Source organism: Perca fluviatilis, chromosome 22 (genome assembly GCF_010015445.1).
Source record: "Perca fluviatilis chromosome 22, GENO_Pfluv_1.0, whole genome shotgun sequence".
NCBI lineage: Eukaryota > Metazoa > Chordata > Actinopteri > Perciformes > Percidae > Perca > Perca fluviatilis.
The window spans coordinates 29,167,285-29,182,800 of NC_053133.1; the positions used below are offsets into that span (position 1 = coordinate 29,167,285).

A 15,516-nucleotide genomic window follows, 5' to 3' on the forward strand; every position below is an offset into this window, starting at 1 on the left:
CCAGTCATTTCGGAAAATAAATCACAAAAAAAAAGAAAAGAAAAAGCTTTTTGGAAAATAGTTCTTTATTTGATTATTATAAAAAAGTGTTTTCTATACTGAGATATCGACATCGGTAAATATCGGTATCGGCCATAACAGCAATATTAATATTGGTTATCGGTATCGGCCACAATTTTCACATCGGTGCATCACTATATATATTATTATGTAATAGGGCTCCTTTAAACCTCAGCTGTCAGAGAGGGCGAGCAGTACCGTACAGACAGGAAGTGCGAGCTCTTGTCTTGTGTGTTTGTGGTCAGTTCTGGGAGGTGATCAGCGACGAGCACGCCATCGACCCGGCAGGGACCTACGTGGGAGACTCGTCTCTCCAGCTGGACAGAATCAACGTGTACTACAACGAGGCGTCCTGTAAGTACTACACACAGGGTGTGTGTGTGTGTCTCTGTTTGTCTTTGTGTGTATGTGTGTGTGTTTGTGTGTGTGTGTGTGTTCTCGTTTAACTACATTCGTGGGGTCCAAAAACCGGGAATCCAGTATACTTGTGGGGTCCGGACAGCTTTGTGGGGCCAAAATGCTGGACCCCACAACTTTAAAGGGCTGTTTGAGGGTTAAGACTTGGTTTTAGGATTAGGGTTAGAATTAGGTTATGGTTAGGGTGAGGGTAAGAGTTAAGGTTAGGCATTTAGTTGTGATGGTTAAGGTTAGGGTAAGGGTTAAGGTTAGGCATTTAGTTGTGATGGTTAAGGTTAGGGTAAGGGTTAAGGGTTAGGCATTTAGTTGTGATGGTTAAGGTTAGGGTAAGGGTTAAGGTTAGGCATTTAGTTGTGATGGTTAAGGTGAGGGTAAGGGTTAAGGTTAGGCATTTAGTTGTGATGGTTAAGGTTAGGGTAAGGGTTAAGGTTAGGCATTTAGTTGTGATGGTTAAGGTGAGGGTAAGGGTTAAGGTTAGACATTTAGTTGTGATTGTTAAGGTTAGGGTAAGGGGCTAGGGAATGCATTATGTCAATGATAGGTCCCCACAAAGATAGTACAACAAACCTGTGGGAGTGTGTGTGTGTGTGTGTGTGTGTGTGTGTGTGTGTGTGTGTGTGTGTGTGTGTGTGTGTGTGTGTGTGTGTGTGTGTGTGTGTGTGTGTGTGTGTGTGTGTACACGTAGTACTCCTTGTCCTTTCTCAGTAGACTAGTATGCCTCTTTTTGTTATTTTTAGATATTTATTGATGCAAACACTAAACAACGACAAATTACACAAGATTCAGCGCTGGACGAAGTATTCAGATCCTTTTACTGCGGTAAAAGTACTAAAGAACTAATACCACGCTGTAATAATACTCTGTTACAAGTTAAAATCCTGCGGTGAAAAATGTTACAACAGTAAAAGTCTGTGAGTGTCATCAGGAAAATTTAGGTAAAGTATTAAAAGTAAAGAAAAATCAAGAAGTACCTCAACATTTGGACTTAAGTACAGTACTGGAGTAAATGTACTTAGTTACATTCCACCACAGAAAAGATGAAATTAATCAAATTCAGTTGTTCTAGAATATGGGAGCTTTTTATCGCGCTTGCATTAAGGTACAATAGTGTGTCAGTTTAACAGTAAACTGTATTTAACGGAAATAGTGATTTCTGTCTGAAAGTGACGACTCTTCTCCGTTTGTGCAGCACATAAATATGTCCCCCGTTCTGTGCTGGTGGACCTGGAACCAGGAACCATGGACAGCGTTCGCTCGGGAGCCTTTGGACAACTCTTCAGACCAGACAACTTCATCTTCGGTAACAATCCCCGGCTTTTATTCAACAGACGTATTCATGGGCAGATTCTGCTTTAGGCCATCCATGTAGCCGAGCTGCACCAATCACATCGCTGTATCTGATATAGGCGGGCCAGAAGCGAACTAAACAGATGACGACAGCGCTGCCACGTCAAAGTCTGGAATCAGTCAGTAAACATTGGTCGTAGTTTTATCCAATTGCGTGCAGTGATATTTTCAAATGCACGCTTGGTCCCGCCCCTCAAGTTGGGTCGTTTTCATTACTCACAGCCAGAGCCTCAAAGCGCCCATATTATGCTCATTTTCAGGTTCATAATTGTAATTTAAGGTTGTACCAGAATAGGTTTTCATGGTTTAATTTTCAAAAAACACCATATTTTATGTTGTACTGCACATTGCTGCAGCTCCTCTTTTCACCCTGTGTTCAGCTCTCTGTTTTAGCTACAGAGTGAGACCTCTTTTCTTCTGTACTATCTTTGATTGCACTCGCACATGCTCACTAGCTCAGATCGTAGATCATGTCAGCTAGCTCCATAGACAGTAAAAGAAAGGCTGTTTCTCCAACTTCAGTCAGTTCCAAGGCAGGATCAGCTGGGAGACTTCTTCTAAACCAGGGAGCACATGGAAGTAGTTCTTTTGGAGATTTTGGTGAACTTGTGTGTGTTGTAGCAGTGCTTTGCTATTGAGAACGAGGTAGCATGCTAGTGTTACGAGCTAACGGTTGCGGTTAGCCAGCTCGTCTCGGCTAGTGACGTAGAAAGCCGTGCAGATGTTGACCAGCTCACCAGGAGACTGAAGGCAGGACACATTCAGAAACCAGATCTCACTCAGATCACCATGGATGGATTGTTTTCAAAGTCTGTATGCGTGTGGAAGCACCAGAGACACAAAATAACACCCCAAATCCCAGAAAAAATTATGTTTTTTTCATAATATGGGCACTTTAATCTTTCGGATTTGGGTCTGGATTTCGTTCGGAATACGATCTCTCAAAAATAGTTCACGAAACGTGTTTCTGAAAACATTAAGATAAGATAGGCCATACAGTAGCTGAATCCGTCTTCATTTCAGATCAACAAAGGTCAGTTTAAAAGATTTTCGTCAGATTTTGAGAGGCGCCAAGTCGAGCATAATAATAATAATAATACATAAGTTTTATATAGCGCTTTACATGGAACTCAAAGACGCTCTACAAACAAAAGAAAGAAAGAAAGAAAGAAACAAACAAACAAAGAAACAAACAAACAAACGAAACAAAAGATAAAGTTGTCTGGATTCAACTTTATGCAAATGAGGAGCGGGCGACTCGACGCCATGCTTCTCCAAAGTCCCCGCGATGCTCCCAGAATGCATTGCACGGCTGCTCCTGTAAAAAAATAATTTATGGGAAGCGGGGATATGACGCTGACAATGGAAACACCACACGACTGTCTTTCGCGATATGTCGCAGCCTTTCGCAATGTGTTTATTGCGCTAGCAGCTATTGCTATGACGATAAAAAATGATATATTGTGGGATGCACCGAATCCAGGATTCGGCTTCTGATTCGGCTGAATATTGGGCTTTTTGACGGGGTTTGGGTTTCTGCCGAACCTTAGAATTTTTTCCCAGGGAACCGAACCCTACGCTTGCACTACGCGCTCTACACTGGTCGTCATAATGCCGGCGCCGTTGATTACGGGAAGGTGTTTACATAGGTGGAGCGTTCAATGCAGTAGGTTGTGAGAAAGTGGACATGGAACTGGTGAGCAGAAAAAGTTGTAGTTTGGCAGAACTTTCAGTCAAAAGAAGGCCATTCAAGTCCAGCTACATGTTCAATCTGTTCAATGCTGATTGGTCTGGTGGTGGCGAGGACCCTAAACTATACACAACATGGCCGCTGTTACAATATCTGGTATCAAACATCCGAAAGAATATGAGTTGTGCATGAAGGAATCTCCAGACAGCAGCCAGAATGCAGCAACTTCAGGTACGGCAAAGGAAGTCACTGCTAAAAACTGATGTTAACCAGACGAGCATTACCAGCTTTGCTGGGAGTAGGATTCGGTATTCGGATTTGGCAGAATCTTAACCAGTGGATTCGGTATTCAGCCGAACCCCAAAAATCTGGATTCAGTGCATCCCTGCTTTATACCTTTTGTGGTTACAGCGGAGAGAGCTGAAGCAGCATTAAATCTATACTGTAAACAGACTGAAGCGTGTGTTTAATAAACCTGAAAAGCTCCGTAGAGTTGCAGAGATGTGGAGATAATTCTCTGCAGGCTCATCGCTACCACAGATCCTTTAGGGCACTTGTGTCAAACTCAAGGCCTGCGGGCCAAATCCCGGCCCCTGGCAGATTTAGATCTGGCCCTCATAACAATTTAGGTTCATAATACATTTTGGCCCACCTAGTTTTTGTTGCTTTTTCGGAAGTTTTTGTCACTTTTGTCGATGCTTTTGGCACTTTTTTTCAACGTTTTTGCAACTTTTGCCAACGTTTCTGGTGCGTTTTCCAACTTTTTTCCCCCTCGACCTTTTTTCTTTGATGGCTAAGTTACTTTTTTGGGGCTTTATGTCAACCTAGCTGTAAGTGAGAAGAGTATATTAGACATGCAATAAGACAGTCAAAGATGTTTGACTTTTTCGATTAAATAAAAACATGTCTGGCCCTTGATGAGATTCTTATTTTCCAGTGTGGCCCGTAGTGAAACTGAGTTTGACACCACTGCTTTAGGGGTCAGGTTAGGGTTAGGGTTAGGCAGCATTAAATCTGTACCGTAAACACTCTGAAGTGTGTTTTTATAAACCCATGTCTCCGTGAAGAGAGAAGAAGAAGCAGGGAGGTTGCAGATCTCTGCTGAGTGTGTGCCTGCACGCCAACGTTCCCATCTGTTGTGGCGATCGTTTCACATTTCACAGATGGATCTTTTTTTCTCTCTGTGCTCATTGGTTGTCTGCAGGCCAGACAGGTGCGGGGAACAACTGGGCCAAAGGTCACTACACGGAGGGGGCGGAGCTGGTGGACTCGGTCCTGGACATAGTGAGGAAGGAGTGTGAGCACTGCGACTGTCTCCAGGTGAAGACCACTTGTTTTAGCTTCTTACACGTACAGTACGTGTCCGAAATAAAGCCGCTTTGGACGCAGAAACTGTCTCCTGGGCTGGGTTAAAACCTGGGTTTATCAGAATGAGTTTTTTTGGCCAAGTATACTTACTGAACAGTACATACACAAGGAATTTGACTTCAGTAGGTGTTAACTCTCTATACATTCAACACATAGTAATATAGACACATATACTGTACAATAGAGACAACAATATACATATAGGCACATATCAACATGATATACAAAAATACAAATATACCAATAAGACATAATATCAAGACAAGTACACATGGATTGGGATGTACAGTGCAAAAAGTAATAGTGCAAAGTAGTGTGCAAAATGCATATTGCATATTATGTATTCATGTTTCAGTAGGTAACATTTATAGTGGTCCCAAAGATCCCCTGCCAATTAGTTTGTGATGAATTACAAATTAGTTTTGGAATATCCACCAAAAAAAGCACAATATGAAGTGGAACGGTAAGAGCTGCAAGGGATCAGAGCTTTAGGGGGGGCCTGGCACCCTTTGAGCAACATGTTTTAAACATTATTCTACTGTGCTAACTGTGCATTTTAACCTCATTTTGCAGCAGCGTGGTATGGAGAAACACTGAGTTATGTTATTAATATTTATGAGACTTTAACGCTGAGCCACGGGACTGTTACTACAAAGGTGGAGCGGTATAACAAATTAAATCAGATATCAAACTATGGAAAAGCAGACATTTTAAAATGTCTTTCTCTCTCTCTCTCTCTCTCTCTCTCTCTCTCTCTCTCTCTCTCTCTCTCTCTCTGTGCCTGCAGGGTTTCCAGCTCACTCACTCTCTGGGGGGGGGCACCGGCTCAGGGATGGGTACCCTGCTGATCAGCAAGATCCGGGAGGAGTACCCGGACCGGATCATGAACACCTTCAGCGTCATGCCCTCGCCCAAGGTATCAACACACGGAGGGAGGGAGGGAGGGAGGGAGGGAGGGAGGGATGGACAGAGGGCTGGACAAAAGCATTATTCTGCAGCATTAACTCCACAAACCAACCTCCCTGTAACCCTTTTACCTCTCCTTCTTCTTGACATTATATATATATATATATATATATATATATATATATATATATATATATATATATATATATATATATATATTGGCGCACATACTGTGGAGGTTTGCTCCTCGACGCAGCGGCCGTGGGTTCAGCTCCGACCTGCGGCCCTTTGCTGCATGTCGTTCCCCTTCTCTCTCCCCTTTCATGTCCTCATCTGTCCTGTGGAATTAAGGGCCTAAAATAAAAATCTATTCCTTATTTTTGCTTAGAATTTTGTTATTTCAGATAAAATACAATTTCAGTGTCATTTGATAAGAGGACACATCTGTTGTTCTGAATCGAACAGAGAGGCGAAGTCCCTCCCCTTCCTGTCGACCGCCATTGGACCTTAATTCGGAAAAAATATGAACTGTAGTGAACGGGGAGAGACTGATTATGTTTTTTATCCCGTTTTGAACTGAGCCATGGATTACAAATATAATGTTCGTCCGTTTAAAAGATCATTCGTCAACAGAAGAAAGTCTCAGTTTGTCGAATATTTGTCGTCGCACCACTTAAGGCCTTTTTGTAGTCGCTGTTCCTGATCCTGTCGCGCGACAATGTGACGTCACAATGACGTAGATCTCGCCGGGCGCGCCACGACAAAGCACGGTGCACGACAAAGCCGAAACAGGAAGCACGGACGAGTTTGAGGCACCCGCGGCCCTACCATTGGCCCGGGCCAGCCCATTTTGACCCAGGCCTATAGTGAGTAGTGAGTGATTTTCATTCTAGCAGTTCATCCAATAAGCAGCCCTAGGAAAGCTTTGAGTGTAAGCTTCTCAGCCAATCAGCGGCTTCTACCCCACGTGTGGACTCTTAAGCCCGCCCACAGGCTGCATCGTCCCCAGCACGTGATCCAATGAAATGAATGACGTTTGCGCGCAAGCTTTTCAAGCTAGCTCAATGAGACAGACACAGACCGTAGCTATTAGCAAATATGAAACGCAAAGCAGCTTGTTTTCATTTAAATTCGTCAATAAACACTCCAAGGAGCAGGAGGAGGAAACTCCCGCCATTTTAAGTAATGCGGTTACAAGTGACGAGTTACCATCCTGCTCGGCCGCCCTCTCCCCATCAAGTCCTCCTGTAGCCACCCCCTCACACAAGCAAAGCAAGTAGGCTAACAGTTGGGCTAACGTGTCTGGCTGTCTGTATGCAGGGGGAACCCGTTTTTTTTTGGCTTATTTTAACTGGCCCATCCAGTTTTCTGGAGGCCCACCTATAATCAAAATCCTGGCGCCGCTAGTGGTTCGAGGGCGAGCTTTCTGAGCAAGTGGGCCAATAGCGACTGCATTCTGACTGGTACCGGGTGCCAGGACTCTCAGAGTGACTGCAAGTTTCTCTTGTAAACTTACTGGGTTAAGATGAGTTATTAATTAATTAATTAAGGTACCTCATAAAGTGAAATTTTCATGCCATGGGACTTTTAAGACGAGTCAAAGTCAAATTAAGTCTTGACTTTTGTCAAAACAAGTTTCAAGTCTTCATGAGAATTTTTCAAAACGTATAGGAATGCTTTTGGAAAATGTTCCTTTTAAACTATTTTTTTACATAATTGATACCAAGTCATTTCAATGCAGAGGCTTAATGCATCCGTATGTATTTTTTGCATTTATCTTGAGTCAAGTCTAATCTCCCAGCAGTCGAGTCCAAGTTTCAAGCCTGACTTTGTTTTTCTTTGTCATGCACAGACCGCAACTTTCACAAAGGGGATTTGTTGGCTTGGAGATCAATTCTCTAAAACACCCACGCTCCTTTAAACCTTTCTCCCTTGTTGTTGGCCGGTGCAAAGATAACAATTGTGGGCGCACAAATGTGTGTAGAAACCTGAAGGTCACTCTGAAAATGAACATGATGAAGTGAGCCTAGCTTATGGTGAATGAAAGGCTTGACGCGACAAAGTAGGTCATCGAATCGTTGTGCAGACATTCTGAAGTATTCAAAGTGCTTCGCCCTAAACGCACCTGCGCCGGGCGCACCACGCCATGCTCTTACATCGTTAAAATAGGGCCCTAAGTCGTGACATGTTGTACAACCGTTGGCTACGTGCCTGTAGAGCAGGGGTGTCAAACTCAATTTCACTACCGGCCACACTGGAAAATAAGAATCACATCAAGGGCCAGACATGTTTAGTTTATTGATAGACTTTCATTTAATCGAAAAAGTAAAATATAGTAGACTGTAGGGCTGTGCTCGATTGAAGAAATTCTTAGTCGACTAAAACTCATTCAATTGTATCGACTAATCGATTAGTTGATTTAATCGACAGATCTGTAAATCTGAGTTTCTCCGCAAAGAGTCATGAAAAAGCACCACTTTAATTCTTGTGTTTACCAGAGATGTGCTCGTACGTTTCTTGGAAATAAGTCATTCAGTGTGAAAAAAGCATCAAACATGACTAATGGACTACAGAGATCTAAGCTGACTAAGACCAAAATAACCGATTAGTCGACTAATCGACTATAAGAGGGAGCAGCCCTAGTAGACTGTGTTATTGCATGTGTCATATAGTCTTCTCACTTACTGTATAGTTTGGTCGACATAAAGTCCTAAACAAGTCAGGAAAAGTTCCTCAGCCATCATAGAAAAGAAGCGCCCAAAAACATTGGAAAAATTGACAAAAACTTCGGCAAAAGTGACAACAACGGCAGAAAAAGCAACAAAAACTAGGTGGGCCAAAATGTATTGTGAACCTAAATTGATATGCGGACCAGATCATAATCTGTGAGGGGCCGGATTTTGGCCCGCGGGCCTTGAGTTTGACACCTGTGCTATAGAGATTACGAGCTGAAAATACAAAAAAGTACGAAAAAAAGCAAACGTTACTAATGGAAAATCTGATTGGCTAGTAACTTTAAAAATCTACTAGCCGTGTTGGCTGGCGATCAAAAAAAGTTGATTTAAAGCCCTGGGCCCAGTTTTTCAAAAACAATGTATCTGGATTAAATTGATACGGATTTGAAAATCTCATGTTTTGCTATCCAGGATCATCTGATCCATCTTACTTTTATGCCAGTTTTTTAAAGGAACATTGGATTGGATCACTGTGATCCAAATAACAAATTTCAGGATTACCAAATCCTGTTTACCAGAGCCTTGCAGGTCCCATGACATGGTGCTCTTTGGATGCTTTTATATAGGCCTTAGTGGTCCCCTAATACTGTATCTGAAGTCTCTTTTATATAGGCCTTAGTGGTCCCCTAATACTGTATCTTAAGTCTCTTTTATATAGGCCTTAGTGGTCCCCTAATACTGTATCTGAAGTCTCTTTTATATAGACCTTAGTGGTCCCCTAATACTGTATCTGAAGTCTCTTTCATATAGACCTTAGTGGTCCCCTAATACTGTATCTGAAGTCTCTTTCATATAGCCCTTAGTGGTCCCCTAATACTGTATCTGAAGTCTCTTTTATATAGACCTTAGTGGTCCCCTAATACTGTATCTGAATTCTCTTTTATATAGACCTTAGTGGTCCCCTAATACTGTATCTGAAGTCTCTTTTATATAGCCCTTAGTGGTCCCCTAATACTGTATCTGAAGTCTCTTTTATATAGACCTTAGTGGTCCCCTAATACTGTATCTGAAGTCTCTTTTATATAGACCTTAGTGGTCCCCTAATACTGTATCTGAAGTCTCTTTTATATAGCCCTTAGTGGTCCCCTAATACTGTATCTGAAGTCTCTTTTATATAGGCCTTAGTGGTCCCCTAATACTGTATCTGAAGTCTCTTTTATATAGACCTTAGTGGTCCCCTAATACTGTATCTGAAGTCTCTTTTATATAGACCTTAGTGGTCCCCTAATACTGTATCTGAAGTCTCTTTTATATAGGCCTTAGTGGTCCCCTAATACTGTATCTGAAGTCTCTTTTATATAGACCTTAGTGGTCCCCATAATACTTTATCTGAAGTCTCTTTTATATAGGCCTTAGTGGTCCCCTTAATACTGTATCTGAAGTCTCTTTTATATAGACCTTAGTGGTCCCCTAATTCTGTATCTGAAGTCTCTTTTATATAGGCCTTAGTGGTCCCCTAATACTGTATCTGAAGTCTCTTTTATATAGACCTTAGTGGTCCCCTAATACTGTATCTGAAGTCTCTTTTATATAGGCCTTAGTGGTCCCCTAATACTGTATCTGAAGTCTCTTTTATATAGACCTTAGTGGTCCCCTAATACTTTATCTGAAGTCTCTTTTATATAGGCCTTAGTGGTCCCCTAATACTGTATCTGAAGTCTCTTTTATATAGACCTTAGTGGTCCCCTAATTCTGTATCTGAAGTCTCTTTTATATAGGCCTTAGTGGTCCCCTAATACTGTATCTGAAGTCTCTTTTATATAGGCCTTAGTGGTCCCCTAATACTGTATCTGAAGTCTCTTTTATATAGGCCTTAGTGGTCCCCTAATACTGTATCTGAAGTCTCTTTTATATAGGCCTTAGTGGTCCCCTAATACTGTATCTGAAGTCTCTTTTATATATATATAGTTCATGTAGAAAGTGCCCTAATCCCACGTGATCTCGTTCTGACCCCTCAGGTGTCGGACACGGTGGTGGAGCCGTACAACGCCACGCTGTCGGTCCACCAGCTGGTCGAGAACACGGACGAGACGTACTGCATCGACAACGAGGCGCTCTACGACATCTGCTTCCGCACGCTCAAACTCACCACGCCCACCTACGGCGACCTCAACCACCTGGTGTCGGCCACCATGAGCGGCGTGACCACGTCTCTCCGTTTCCCCGGCCAGCTCAACGCCGATCTCCGCAAGCTGGCGGTAAACATGGTGCCGTTCCCGCGCCTCCACTTCTTCATGCCGGGGTTCGCGCCGCTCACGGCGCGCGGCAGCCAGCAGTACCGAGCGCTGACCGTTCCCGAGCTCACGCAGCAGATGTTCGACGCCAGGAACATGATGGCGGCGTGCGACCCGCGCCACGGGCGCTACCTCACGGTCGCCACTGTCTTCCGCGGGCCCATGTCCATGAAGGAGGTGGACGAGCAGATGCTGAACGTGCAGAACAAGAACAGCAGCTACTTCGTCGAGTGGATACCCAATAACGTCAAAGTGGCGGTGTGCGACATCGCGCCGCGCGGGCTCAAGATGGCCGCCACTTTTATCGGCAACAGCACGGCCATCCAGGAGCTGTTCAAGCGCATCTCGGAGCAGTTCTCCGCCATGTTCCGCCGAAAGGCTTTCCTGCACTGGTTCACGGGCGAGGGCATGGACGAGATGGAGTTCACGGAGGCCGAGAGCAACATGAACGACCTGGTGTCCGAGTACCAGCAGTACCAGGACGCCACGGCCAACGACGGCGATGAGAACTTTGAGGACGACGAGGACGAGATCGTCGAGTAAGGACACCGAAAACGTCCGGTAAAACCTCTGAGAGAACACCGGTAGAGTTATAACGGGAAAAAGTGACTTGATTTGGGGACTTGACTCAACTAAGGACTCGCCTTGGCTTTGACATAACTTGTGACTTGCCCAAAAACATATTGGGTCTTACAGGGAGGTGCGTTCAGGTGCATTCTGGGCGTGCTGGTCTTACAGGGAGGTGCGTTCAGATGCATTCTGGGCGTGCTGGTCTTACAGGGAGGTGCGTTCAGGTGCATTCTGGGCGGGCTGGTCTTACAGGGAGGTGCGTTCAGGTGCATTCTAGGCGCACTGGTCTTACAGGGAAGTGTGTTCAGGTGCATTCTGGGCGTGCTGGTCTTACGGGGAGGTGTGTTCAGGTGCATTCTGGGCGCGCTGGTCTTACAGGGAGGTGTGTTCAGGTGCATTCTGCGCGTGCTGGTCTTACAGGGAGGTGTGTTCAGGTGCATTCTGGGCGTGCTGGTCTTACGGGGAGGTGTGTTCAGGTGCATTCTGGGCGTGCTGGTCTTACGGGGAGGTGTGTTCAGGTGCATTCTGGGCGTGCTGGTCTTACGGGGAGGTGTGTTCAGGTGCATTCTGGGAGTATTGCTATCTTGAGGCAGCGGGAAGTGATCGCACCATTGACCAACAAAAACCTGGTCCAAAGTCAATAACGCAGCATTTCATTGTTATTTTAACAGAGCATTAGTAAAATGCTCCTAGGCTCGTGCACAACACGTGCACACTATGCTTGTTACACACACAGGGACGCACCGCAGCACACACACACACACACGCACACACACACACACACATGCAGAAGATTACTAATAAATATATTTAGGGTGTAAATCCTCCATCATAACAGCAATGCTCCAAGGTCCAAACGCACCTGGCTTTCAAAGGGAATGGGAGCTGCTCTCTGATTGGTTGATTGCATGTTACGCCCAAAACACACCTCTGATTAATGAAGACACTAAGTACAACCCTTCAGAACCAGGCGCCCGGCACACAGACCCATTTTCCTGCCGTCAAAACTAGCTAAAGGGGGATTTGGACACGCCCTAAACACACCTGCACCATGACTCGGACTAAATGACTTCAGACTTTAGGTGAGACTTGGGAGCAAAGATGACTTGTTGACACAATACTGCACAAAGAAAGTGTAGTTTGTAATTAACTGGTGTTGTTCATGTCCATGTTAATATGCACCTCATAGGCATAATTTACAGCCCATTTTGGACATTTTTCTCACGTTTTCAATGTTTTTGTTGCTTTTTCAGGATGTTTTTGTTGCTTTTTTTTTCTTTCTGGTTCTGGTTTTAAGTTTTTGTTGATTCTTTTGGAGTTTTTGTCGCCTTTCTTAAGGGTTTTTTTCACGCTTTTTTCCAACATTTTTGTCTCATTTTCAGAGTTTTTTATCCCACAGTTTTATTCCCATCACTTTTCTCCTGTCCTGGGACCTCCGTAGATAGTTTTGGAGCTCTCACCCTCCCCCCCCACCCCCCCACCCCACCCCTCCCCAATGTTGAACCCAAAGCTACGCACAGGGTCAGTGTAACTCTTATCAGATCAATTTTCTAAGCACAAACAGACATTTGGAACAACAGAAAAATGGGATCCAATTTAAAAAAAACATTTCCACCTTGACAAATAAAAAAAATTGGATCTTTAAACTGTTTTTCCAATTTTCTGTTTTTTATTATTTTATTATAAATTTAAAAAAAATTACAAAATTGCATCTGAGCTCCAATTATTCATAATACTACCATGGTATTCTGTCCCTCGTTACGCCTAGCAACGCCCCCCCTATACTAAATATAATATAAATAAATAAAATAAAAATATAATAAAATATAATAAAAAACTGAAAATTGGAAAAACTGTTTAAAGATCAAAATTTTTAAATTTGTCAAGGTGGAGAAAAATTTAAAATTGGATATTTGAACCCATTTTTCAGTTTTTCCAAATGTCTGTTTGTGCTTAGAAAATTGACCTGATAAGCGTCAGGGGAAGGTATCGGGAAACAATATTGTTTTCAAAAGCATTCAGTCAGCTGTAGTTTTGTGGAGTCCCCTGACTGTACACGGGACAGACGGCCACTAATCTCCCGTTAATCTCCGGCGCTCGGCGCCGTGTGGGAGAGTTGACTCCCCCAGCACTTCTGTTTGTGTTGGGGATTAGGTGGCGAGCAGCGCTTCAGACATAACAAAGCGCTCGGCTGATGTCTGTCCTGGGGGCTTGGGTAGCTGAGGTCCGTGGATCTATTCTCCGCTGAGCTACGGGACGAGGCTCATGGACAGTACTGCAGTAATCCGTCCACAGCAGCAGCAGTAGTACTTTAGTCTACTAGAGTACATCGACTCTTATTGAGAAAAGTCAAATATCTTTGACTGTATTACTGCATGGTGCTTTTTTTGACTCTGTAAGTGTGTGTGTGTGTGTGTGTGTGTATCTGTGTGTGTCTGTCTGTGTGTGTGGGTGTGTCCGGTGTGTGTGTCTGTGTGTGTGTGTGTGTCTGTGTGTATGTGTGTGTGTGTGTGTCTGTGTGTGTGTGTGTCTGTATGTGTCTGTGTGTAAGTGTGTGTCTGTGTGTGTGTGTGTCTGTGTGTATGTGTGTGTGTGTGTGTGTGTGTCTGTGTGTAAGTGTGTGTGTGTGTGTGTGTGTAAGTGTGTGTTGTGTGTAAGTGTGTGTGTGTCTGTATGTGTGTAAGTGTGTGTGGTTATTAAGTGTTTGTAAGTGTGTGTGTGTGTGTGTGTGTGTGTGTGTGTCTGTGTGTCTGTATGTGTCTGTGTGTGTGTGTGTAAGTGTGTGTGTAAGTGTGTGTGTCTGTAAGTGTGTGTGTGTCTGTATGTGTGTAAGTGTGTGTGTCTGTTTGTAAGTGTTTGTAAGTGTGTGTGTGTGTGTGTGTGTGTGTCTGTGTGTCTGTATGTGTCTGTGTGTGTGTGTGTAAGTGTGTGTGTGTGTGTGTCTGTCTGTATGTGTGTGTGTGTGTGTGTGTGTGTAAGTATGTCTGTATGTGTGTGTCTGTGTGTGTCTGTGTGTGTGTGTTTCTGTGTGTGTGTGTGTCTGTGTGTGTCTGTATGTGTGTGTCTGTATGTGTGTCTCTGTGTGTGTGTGTCTGTCTGTATGTGTGTGTGTGTGTATGTCTGTATGTGTGTGTGTATGTGTCTGTGTGTCTGTGTGTAAGTGTGTGTGTCTGTGTGTGTGTTTGTAAGTGTGCGTGTCTGGTGTGTGTGTGTCTGTGTGTGTCTATTTGTAAGTGTGTGAGTGTGTCACTTTTTCCGATGTTTTTGTAGATTGTTTTCGTCACTTTATTAATTAAATGTTTCTCCAACAGGAGCTGGAACGCAGAGCGGCAGTTCGACGAGCCAATCGGAGAGCACGACGACAACTTCGGCGCAACCAATTGAAGGGCAGAGGCGGGTCACCACCTGGAGGGAAGGGAGACCTCCTGCAGCGTTCTCGTCTCCTTGTTTTAGACCACGTGTGGATTAAAGTTAGTTTATAGCGATGTGAAGATTAACATGAAGACATGAACAATATGAAGATTAATTCTGCAAAACACTGGATCATCAACCGTGTTTTCTGACATTTAAAGTGATGGTTGGGAGTAATTTACCCTAGGGTCCTTTGCACCATGACCTCGAGCAACACCCCCCCAGAAGCTTTTTCACCTTCGGGTCAATGGAAGAGTTAAGCTAAGTTAGCCGCTGAATAGTAGCGCTAGGGGGCTTATCGACCCGTTGGTAGTTCGTAGACATATGCTCGAAATGATAACAAAGGTTTACACTACATATAGTATATGTTGTGCTCTCATAAAACGATGGATTGTAAAGTTTGTAAGTACACCAGAAGTTTATGTAAATACCACTGCCTGCTGGCTTCTGCTCTGCTGCTGTTGTTGCTACAGTGAGACGAGTGCTTAGGACCGTCTACAAATTACAACACCGAAAGAGATGCAACAAAAATATTTATTAATTTCACTTATTTTTTAAAGTAAGTGCTGTAGTATAACTAGCAGGAGACAAGTTATAATTGAGGTAAGTTTGGAGACATTACCTTATTTAATCATTAAATTAATACATATTTTTGTTGTAACTCTTTCGTGTAGTAATTTGTAGACGGCCCTAATCACTGCCTAACGCAGGTAGCAGCAGCAGCAGAGAGCAGAAGCCAGCAGGCAAGTGTTCATAAACTTCTGGGTACTCTACAAAC

At 43.7% G+C, this 15,516-nt stretch overlaps 1 protein-coding gene across 2 annotated transcripts in view; it reads left to right on the forward strand.

Annotated features, from left to right (window-relative positions):
- Positions 1 to 14,931, forward strand: part of tubb6 (tubulin, beta 6 class V) — a 17,547-nt gene extending 2,616 nt beyond the window's left edge. Inside the window, exons 2-7 of one of the 2 annotated variants that reach the window (XM_039790758.1) lie at positions 306 to 414; positions 1,667 to 1,777; positions 4,719 to 4,834; positions 5,670 to 5,798; positions 10,482 to 11,296; positions 14,639 to 14,931. In XM_039790758.1, coding sequence (XP_039646692.1) covers positions 306 to 414; positions 1,667 to 1,777; positions 4,719 to 4,834; positions 5,670 to 5,798; positions 10,482 to 11,296; positions 14,639 to 14,711 — 1,353 coding nt within the window. In that variant the 3' untranslated portion in view covers positions 14,712 to 14,931. Of the gene's footprint in view, positions 1 to 305; positions 415 to 1,666; positions 1,778 to 4,718; positions 4,835 to 5,669; positions 5,799 to 10,481; positions 11,319 to 14,638 lie in introns of both variants that reach the window. The other variant, XM_039790760.1, reaches the window with a different exon arrangement.
- Positions 14,932 to 15,516: the final 585 nt, after the last annotated feature.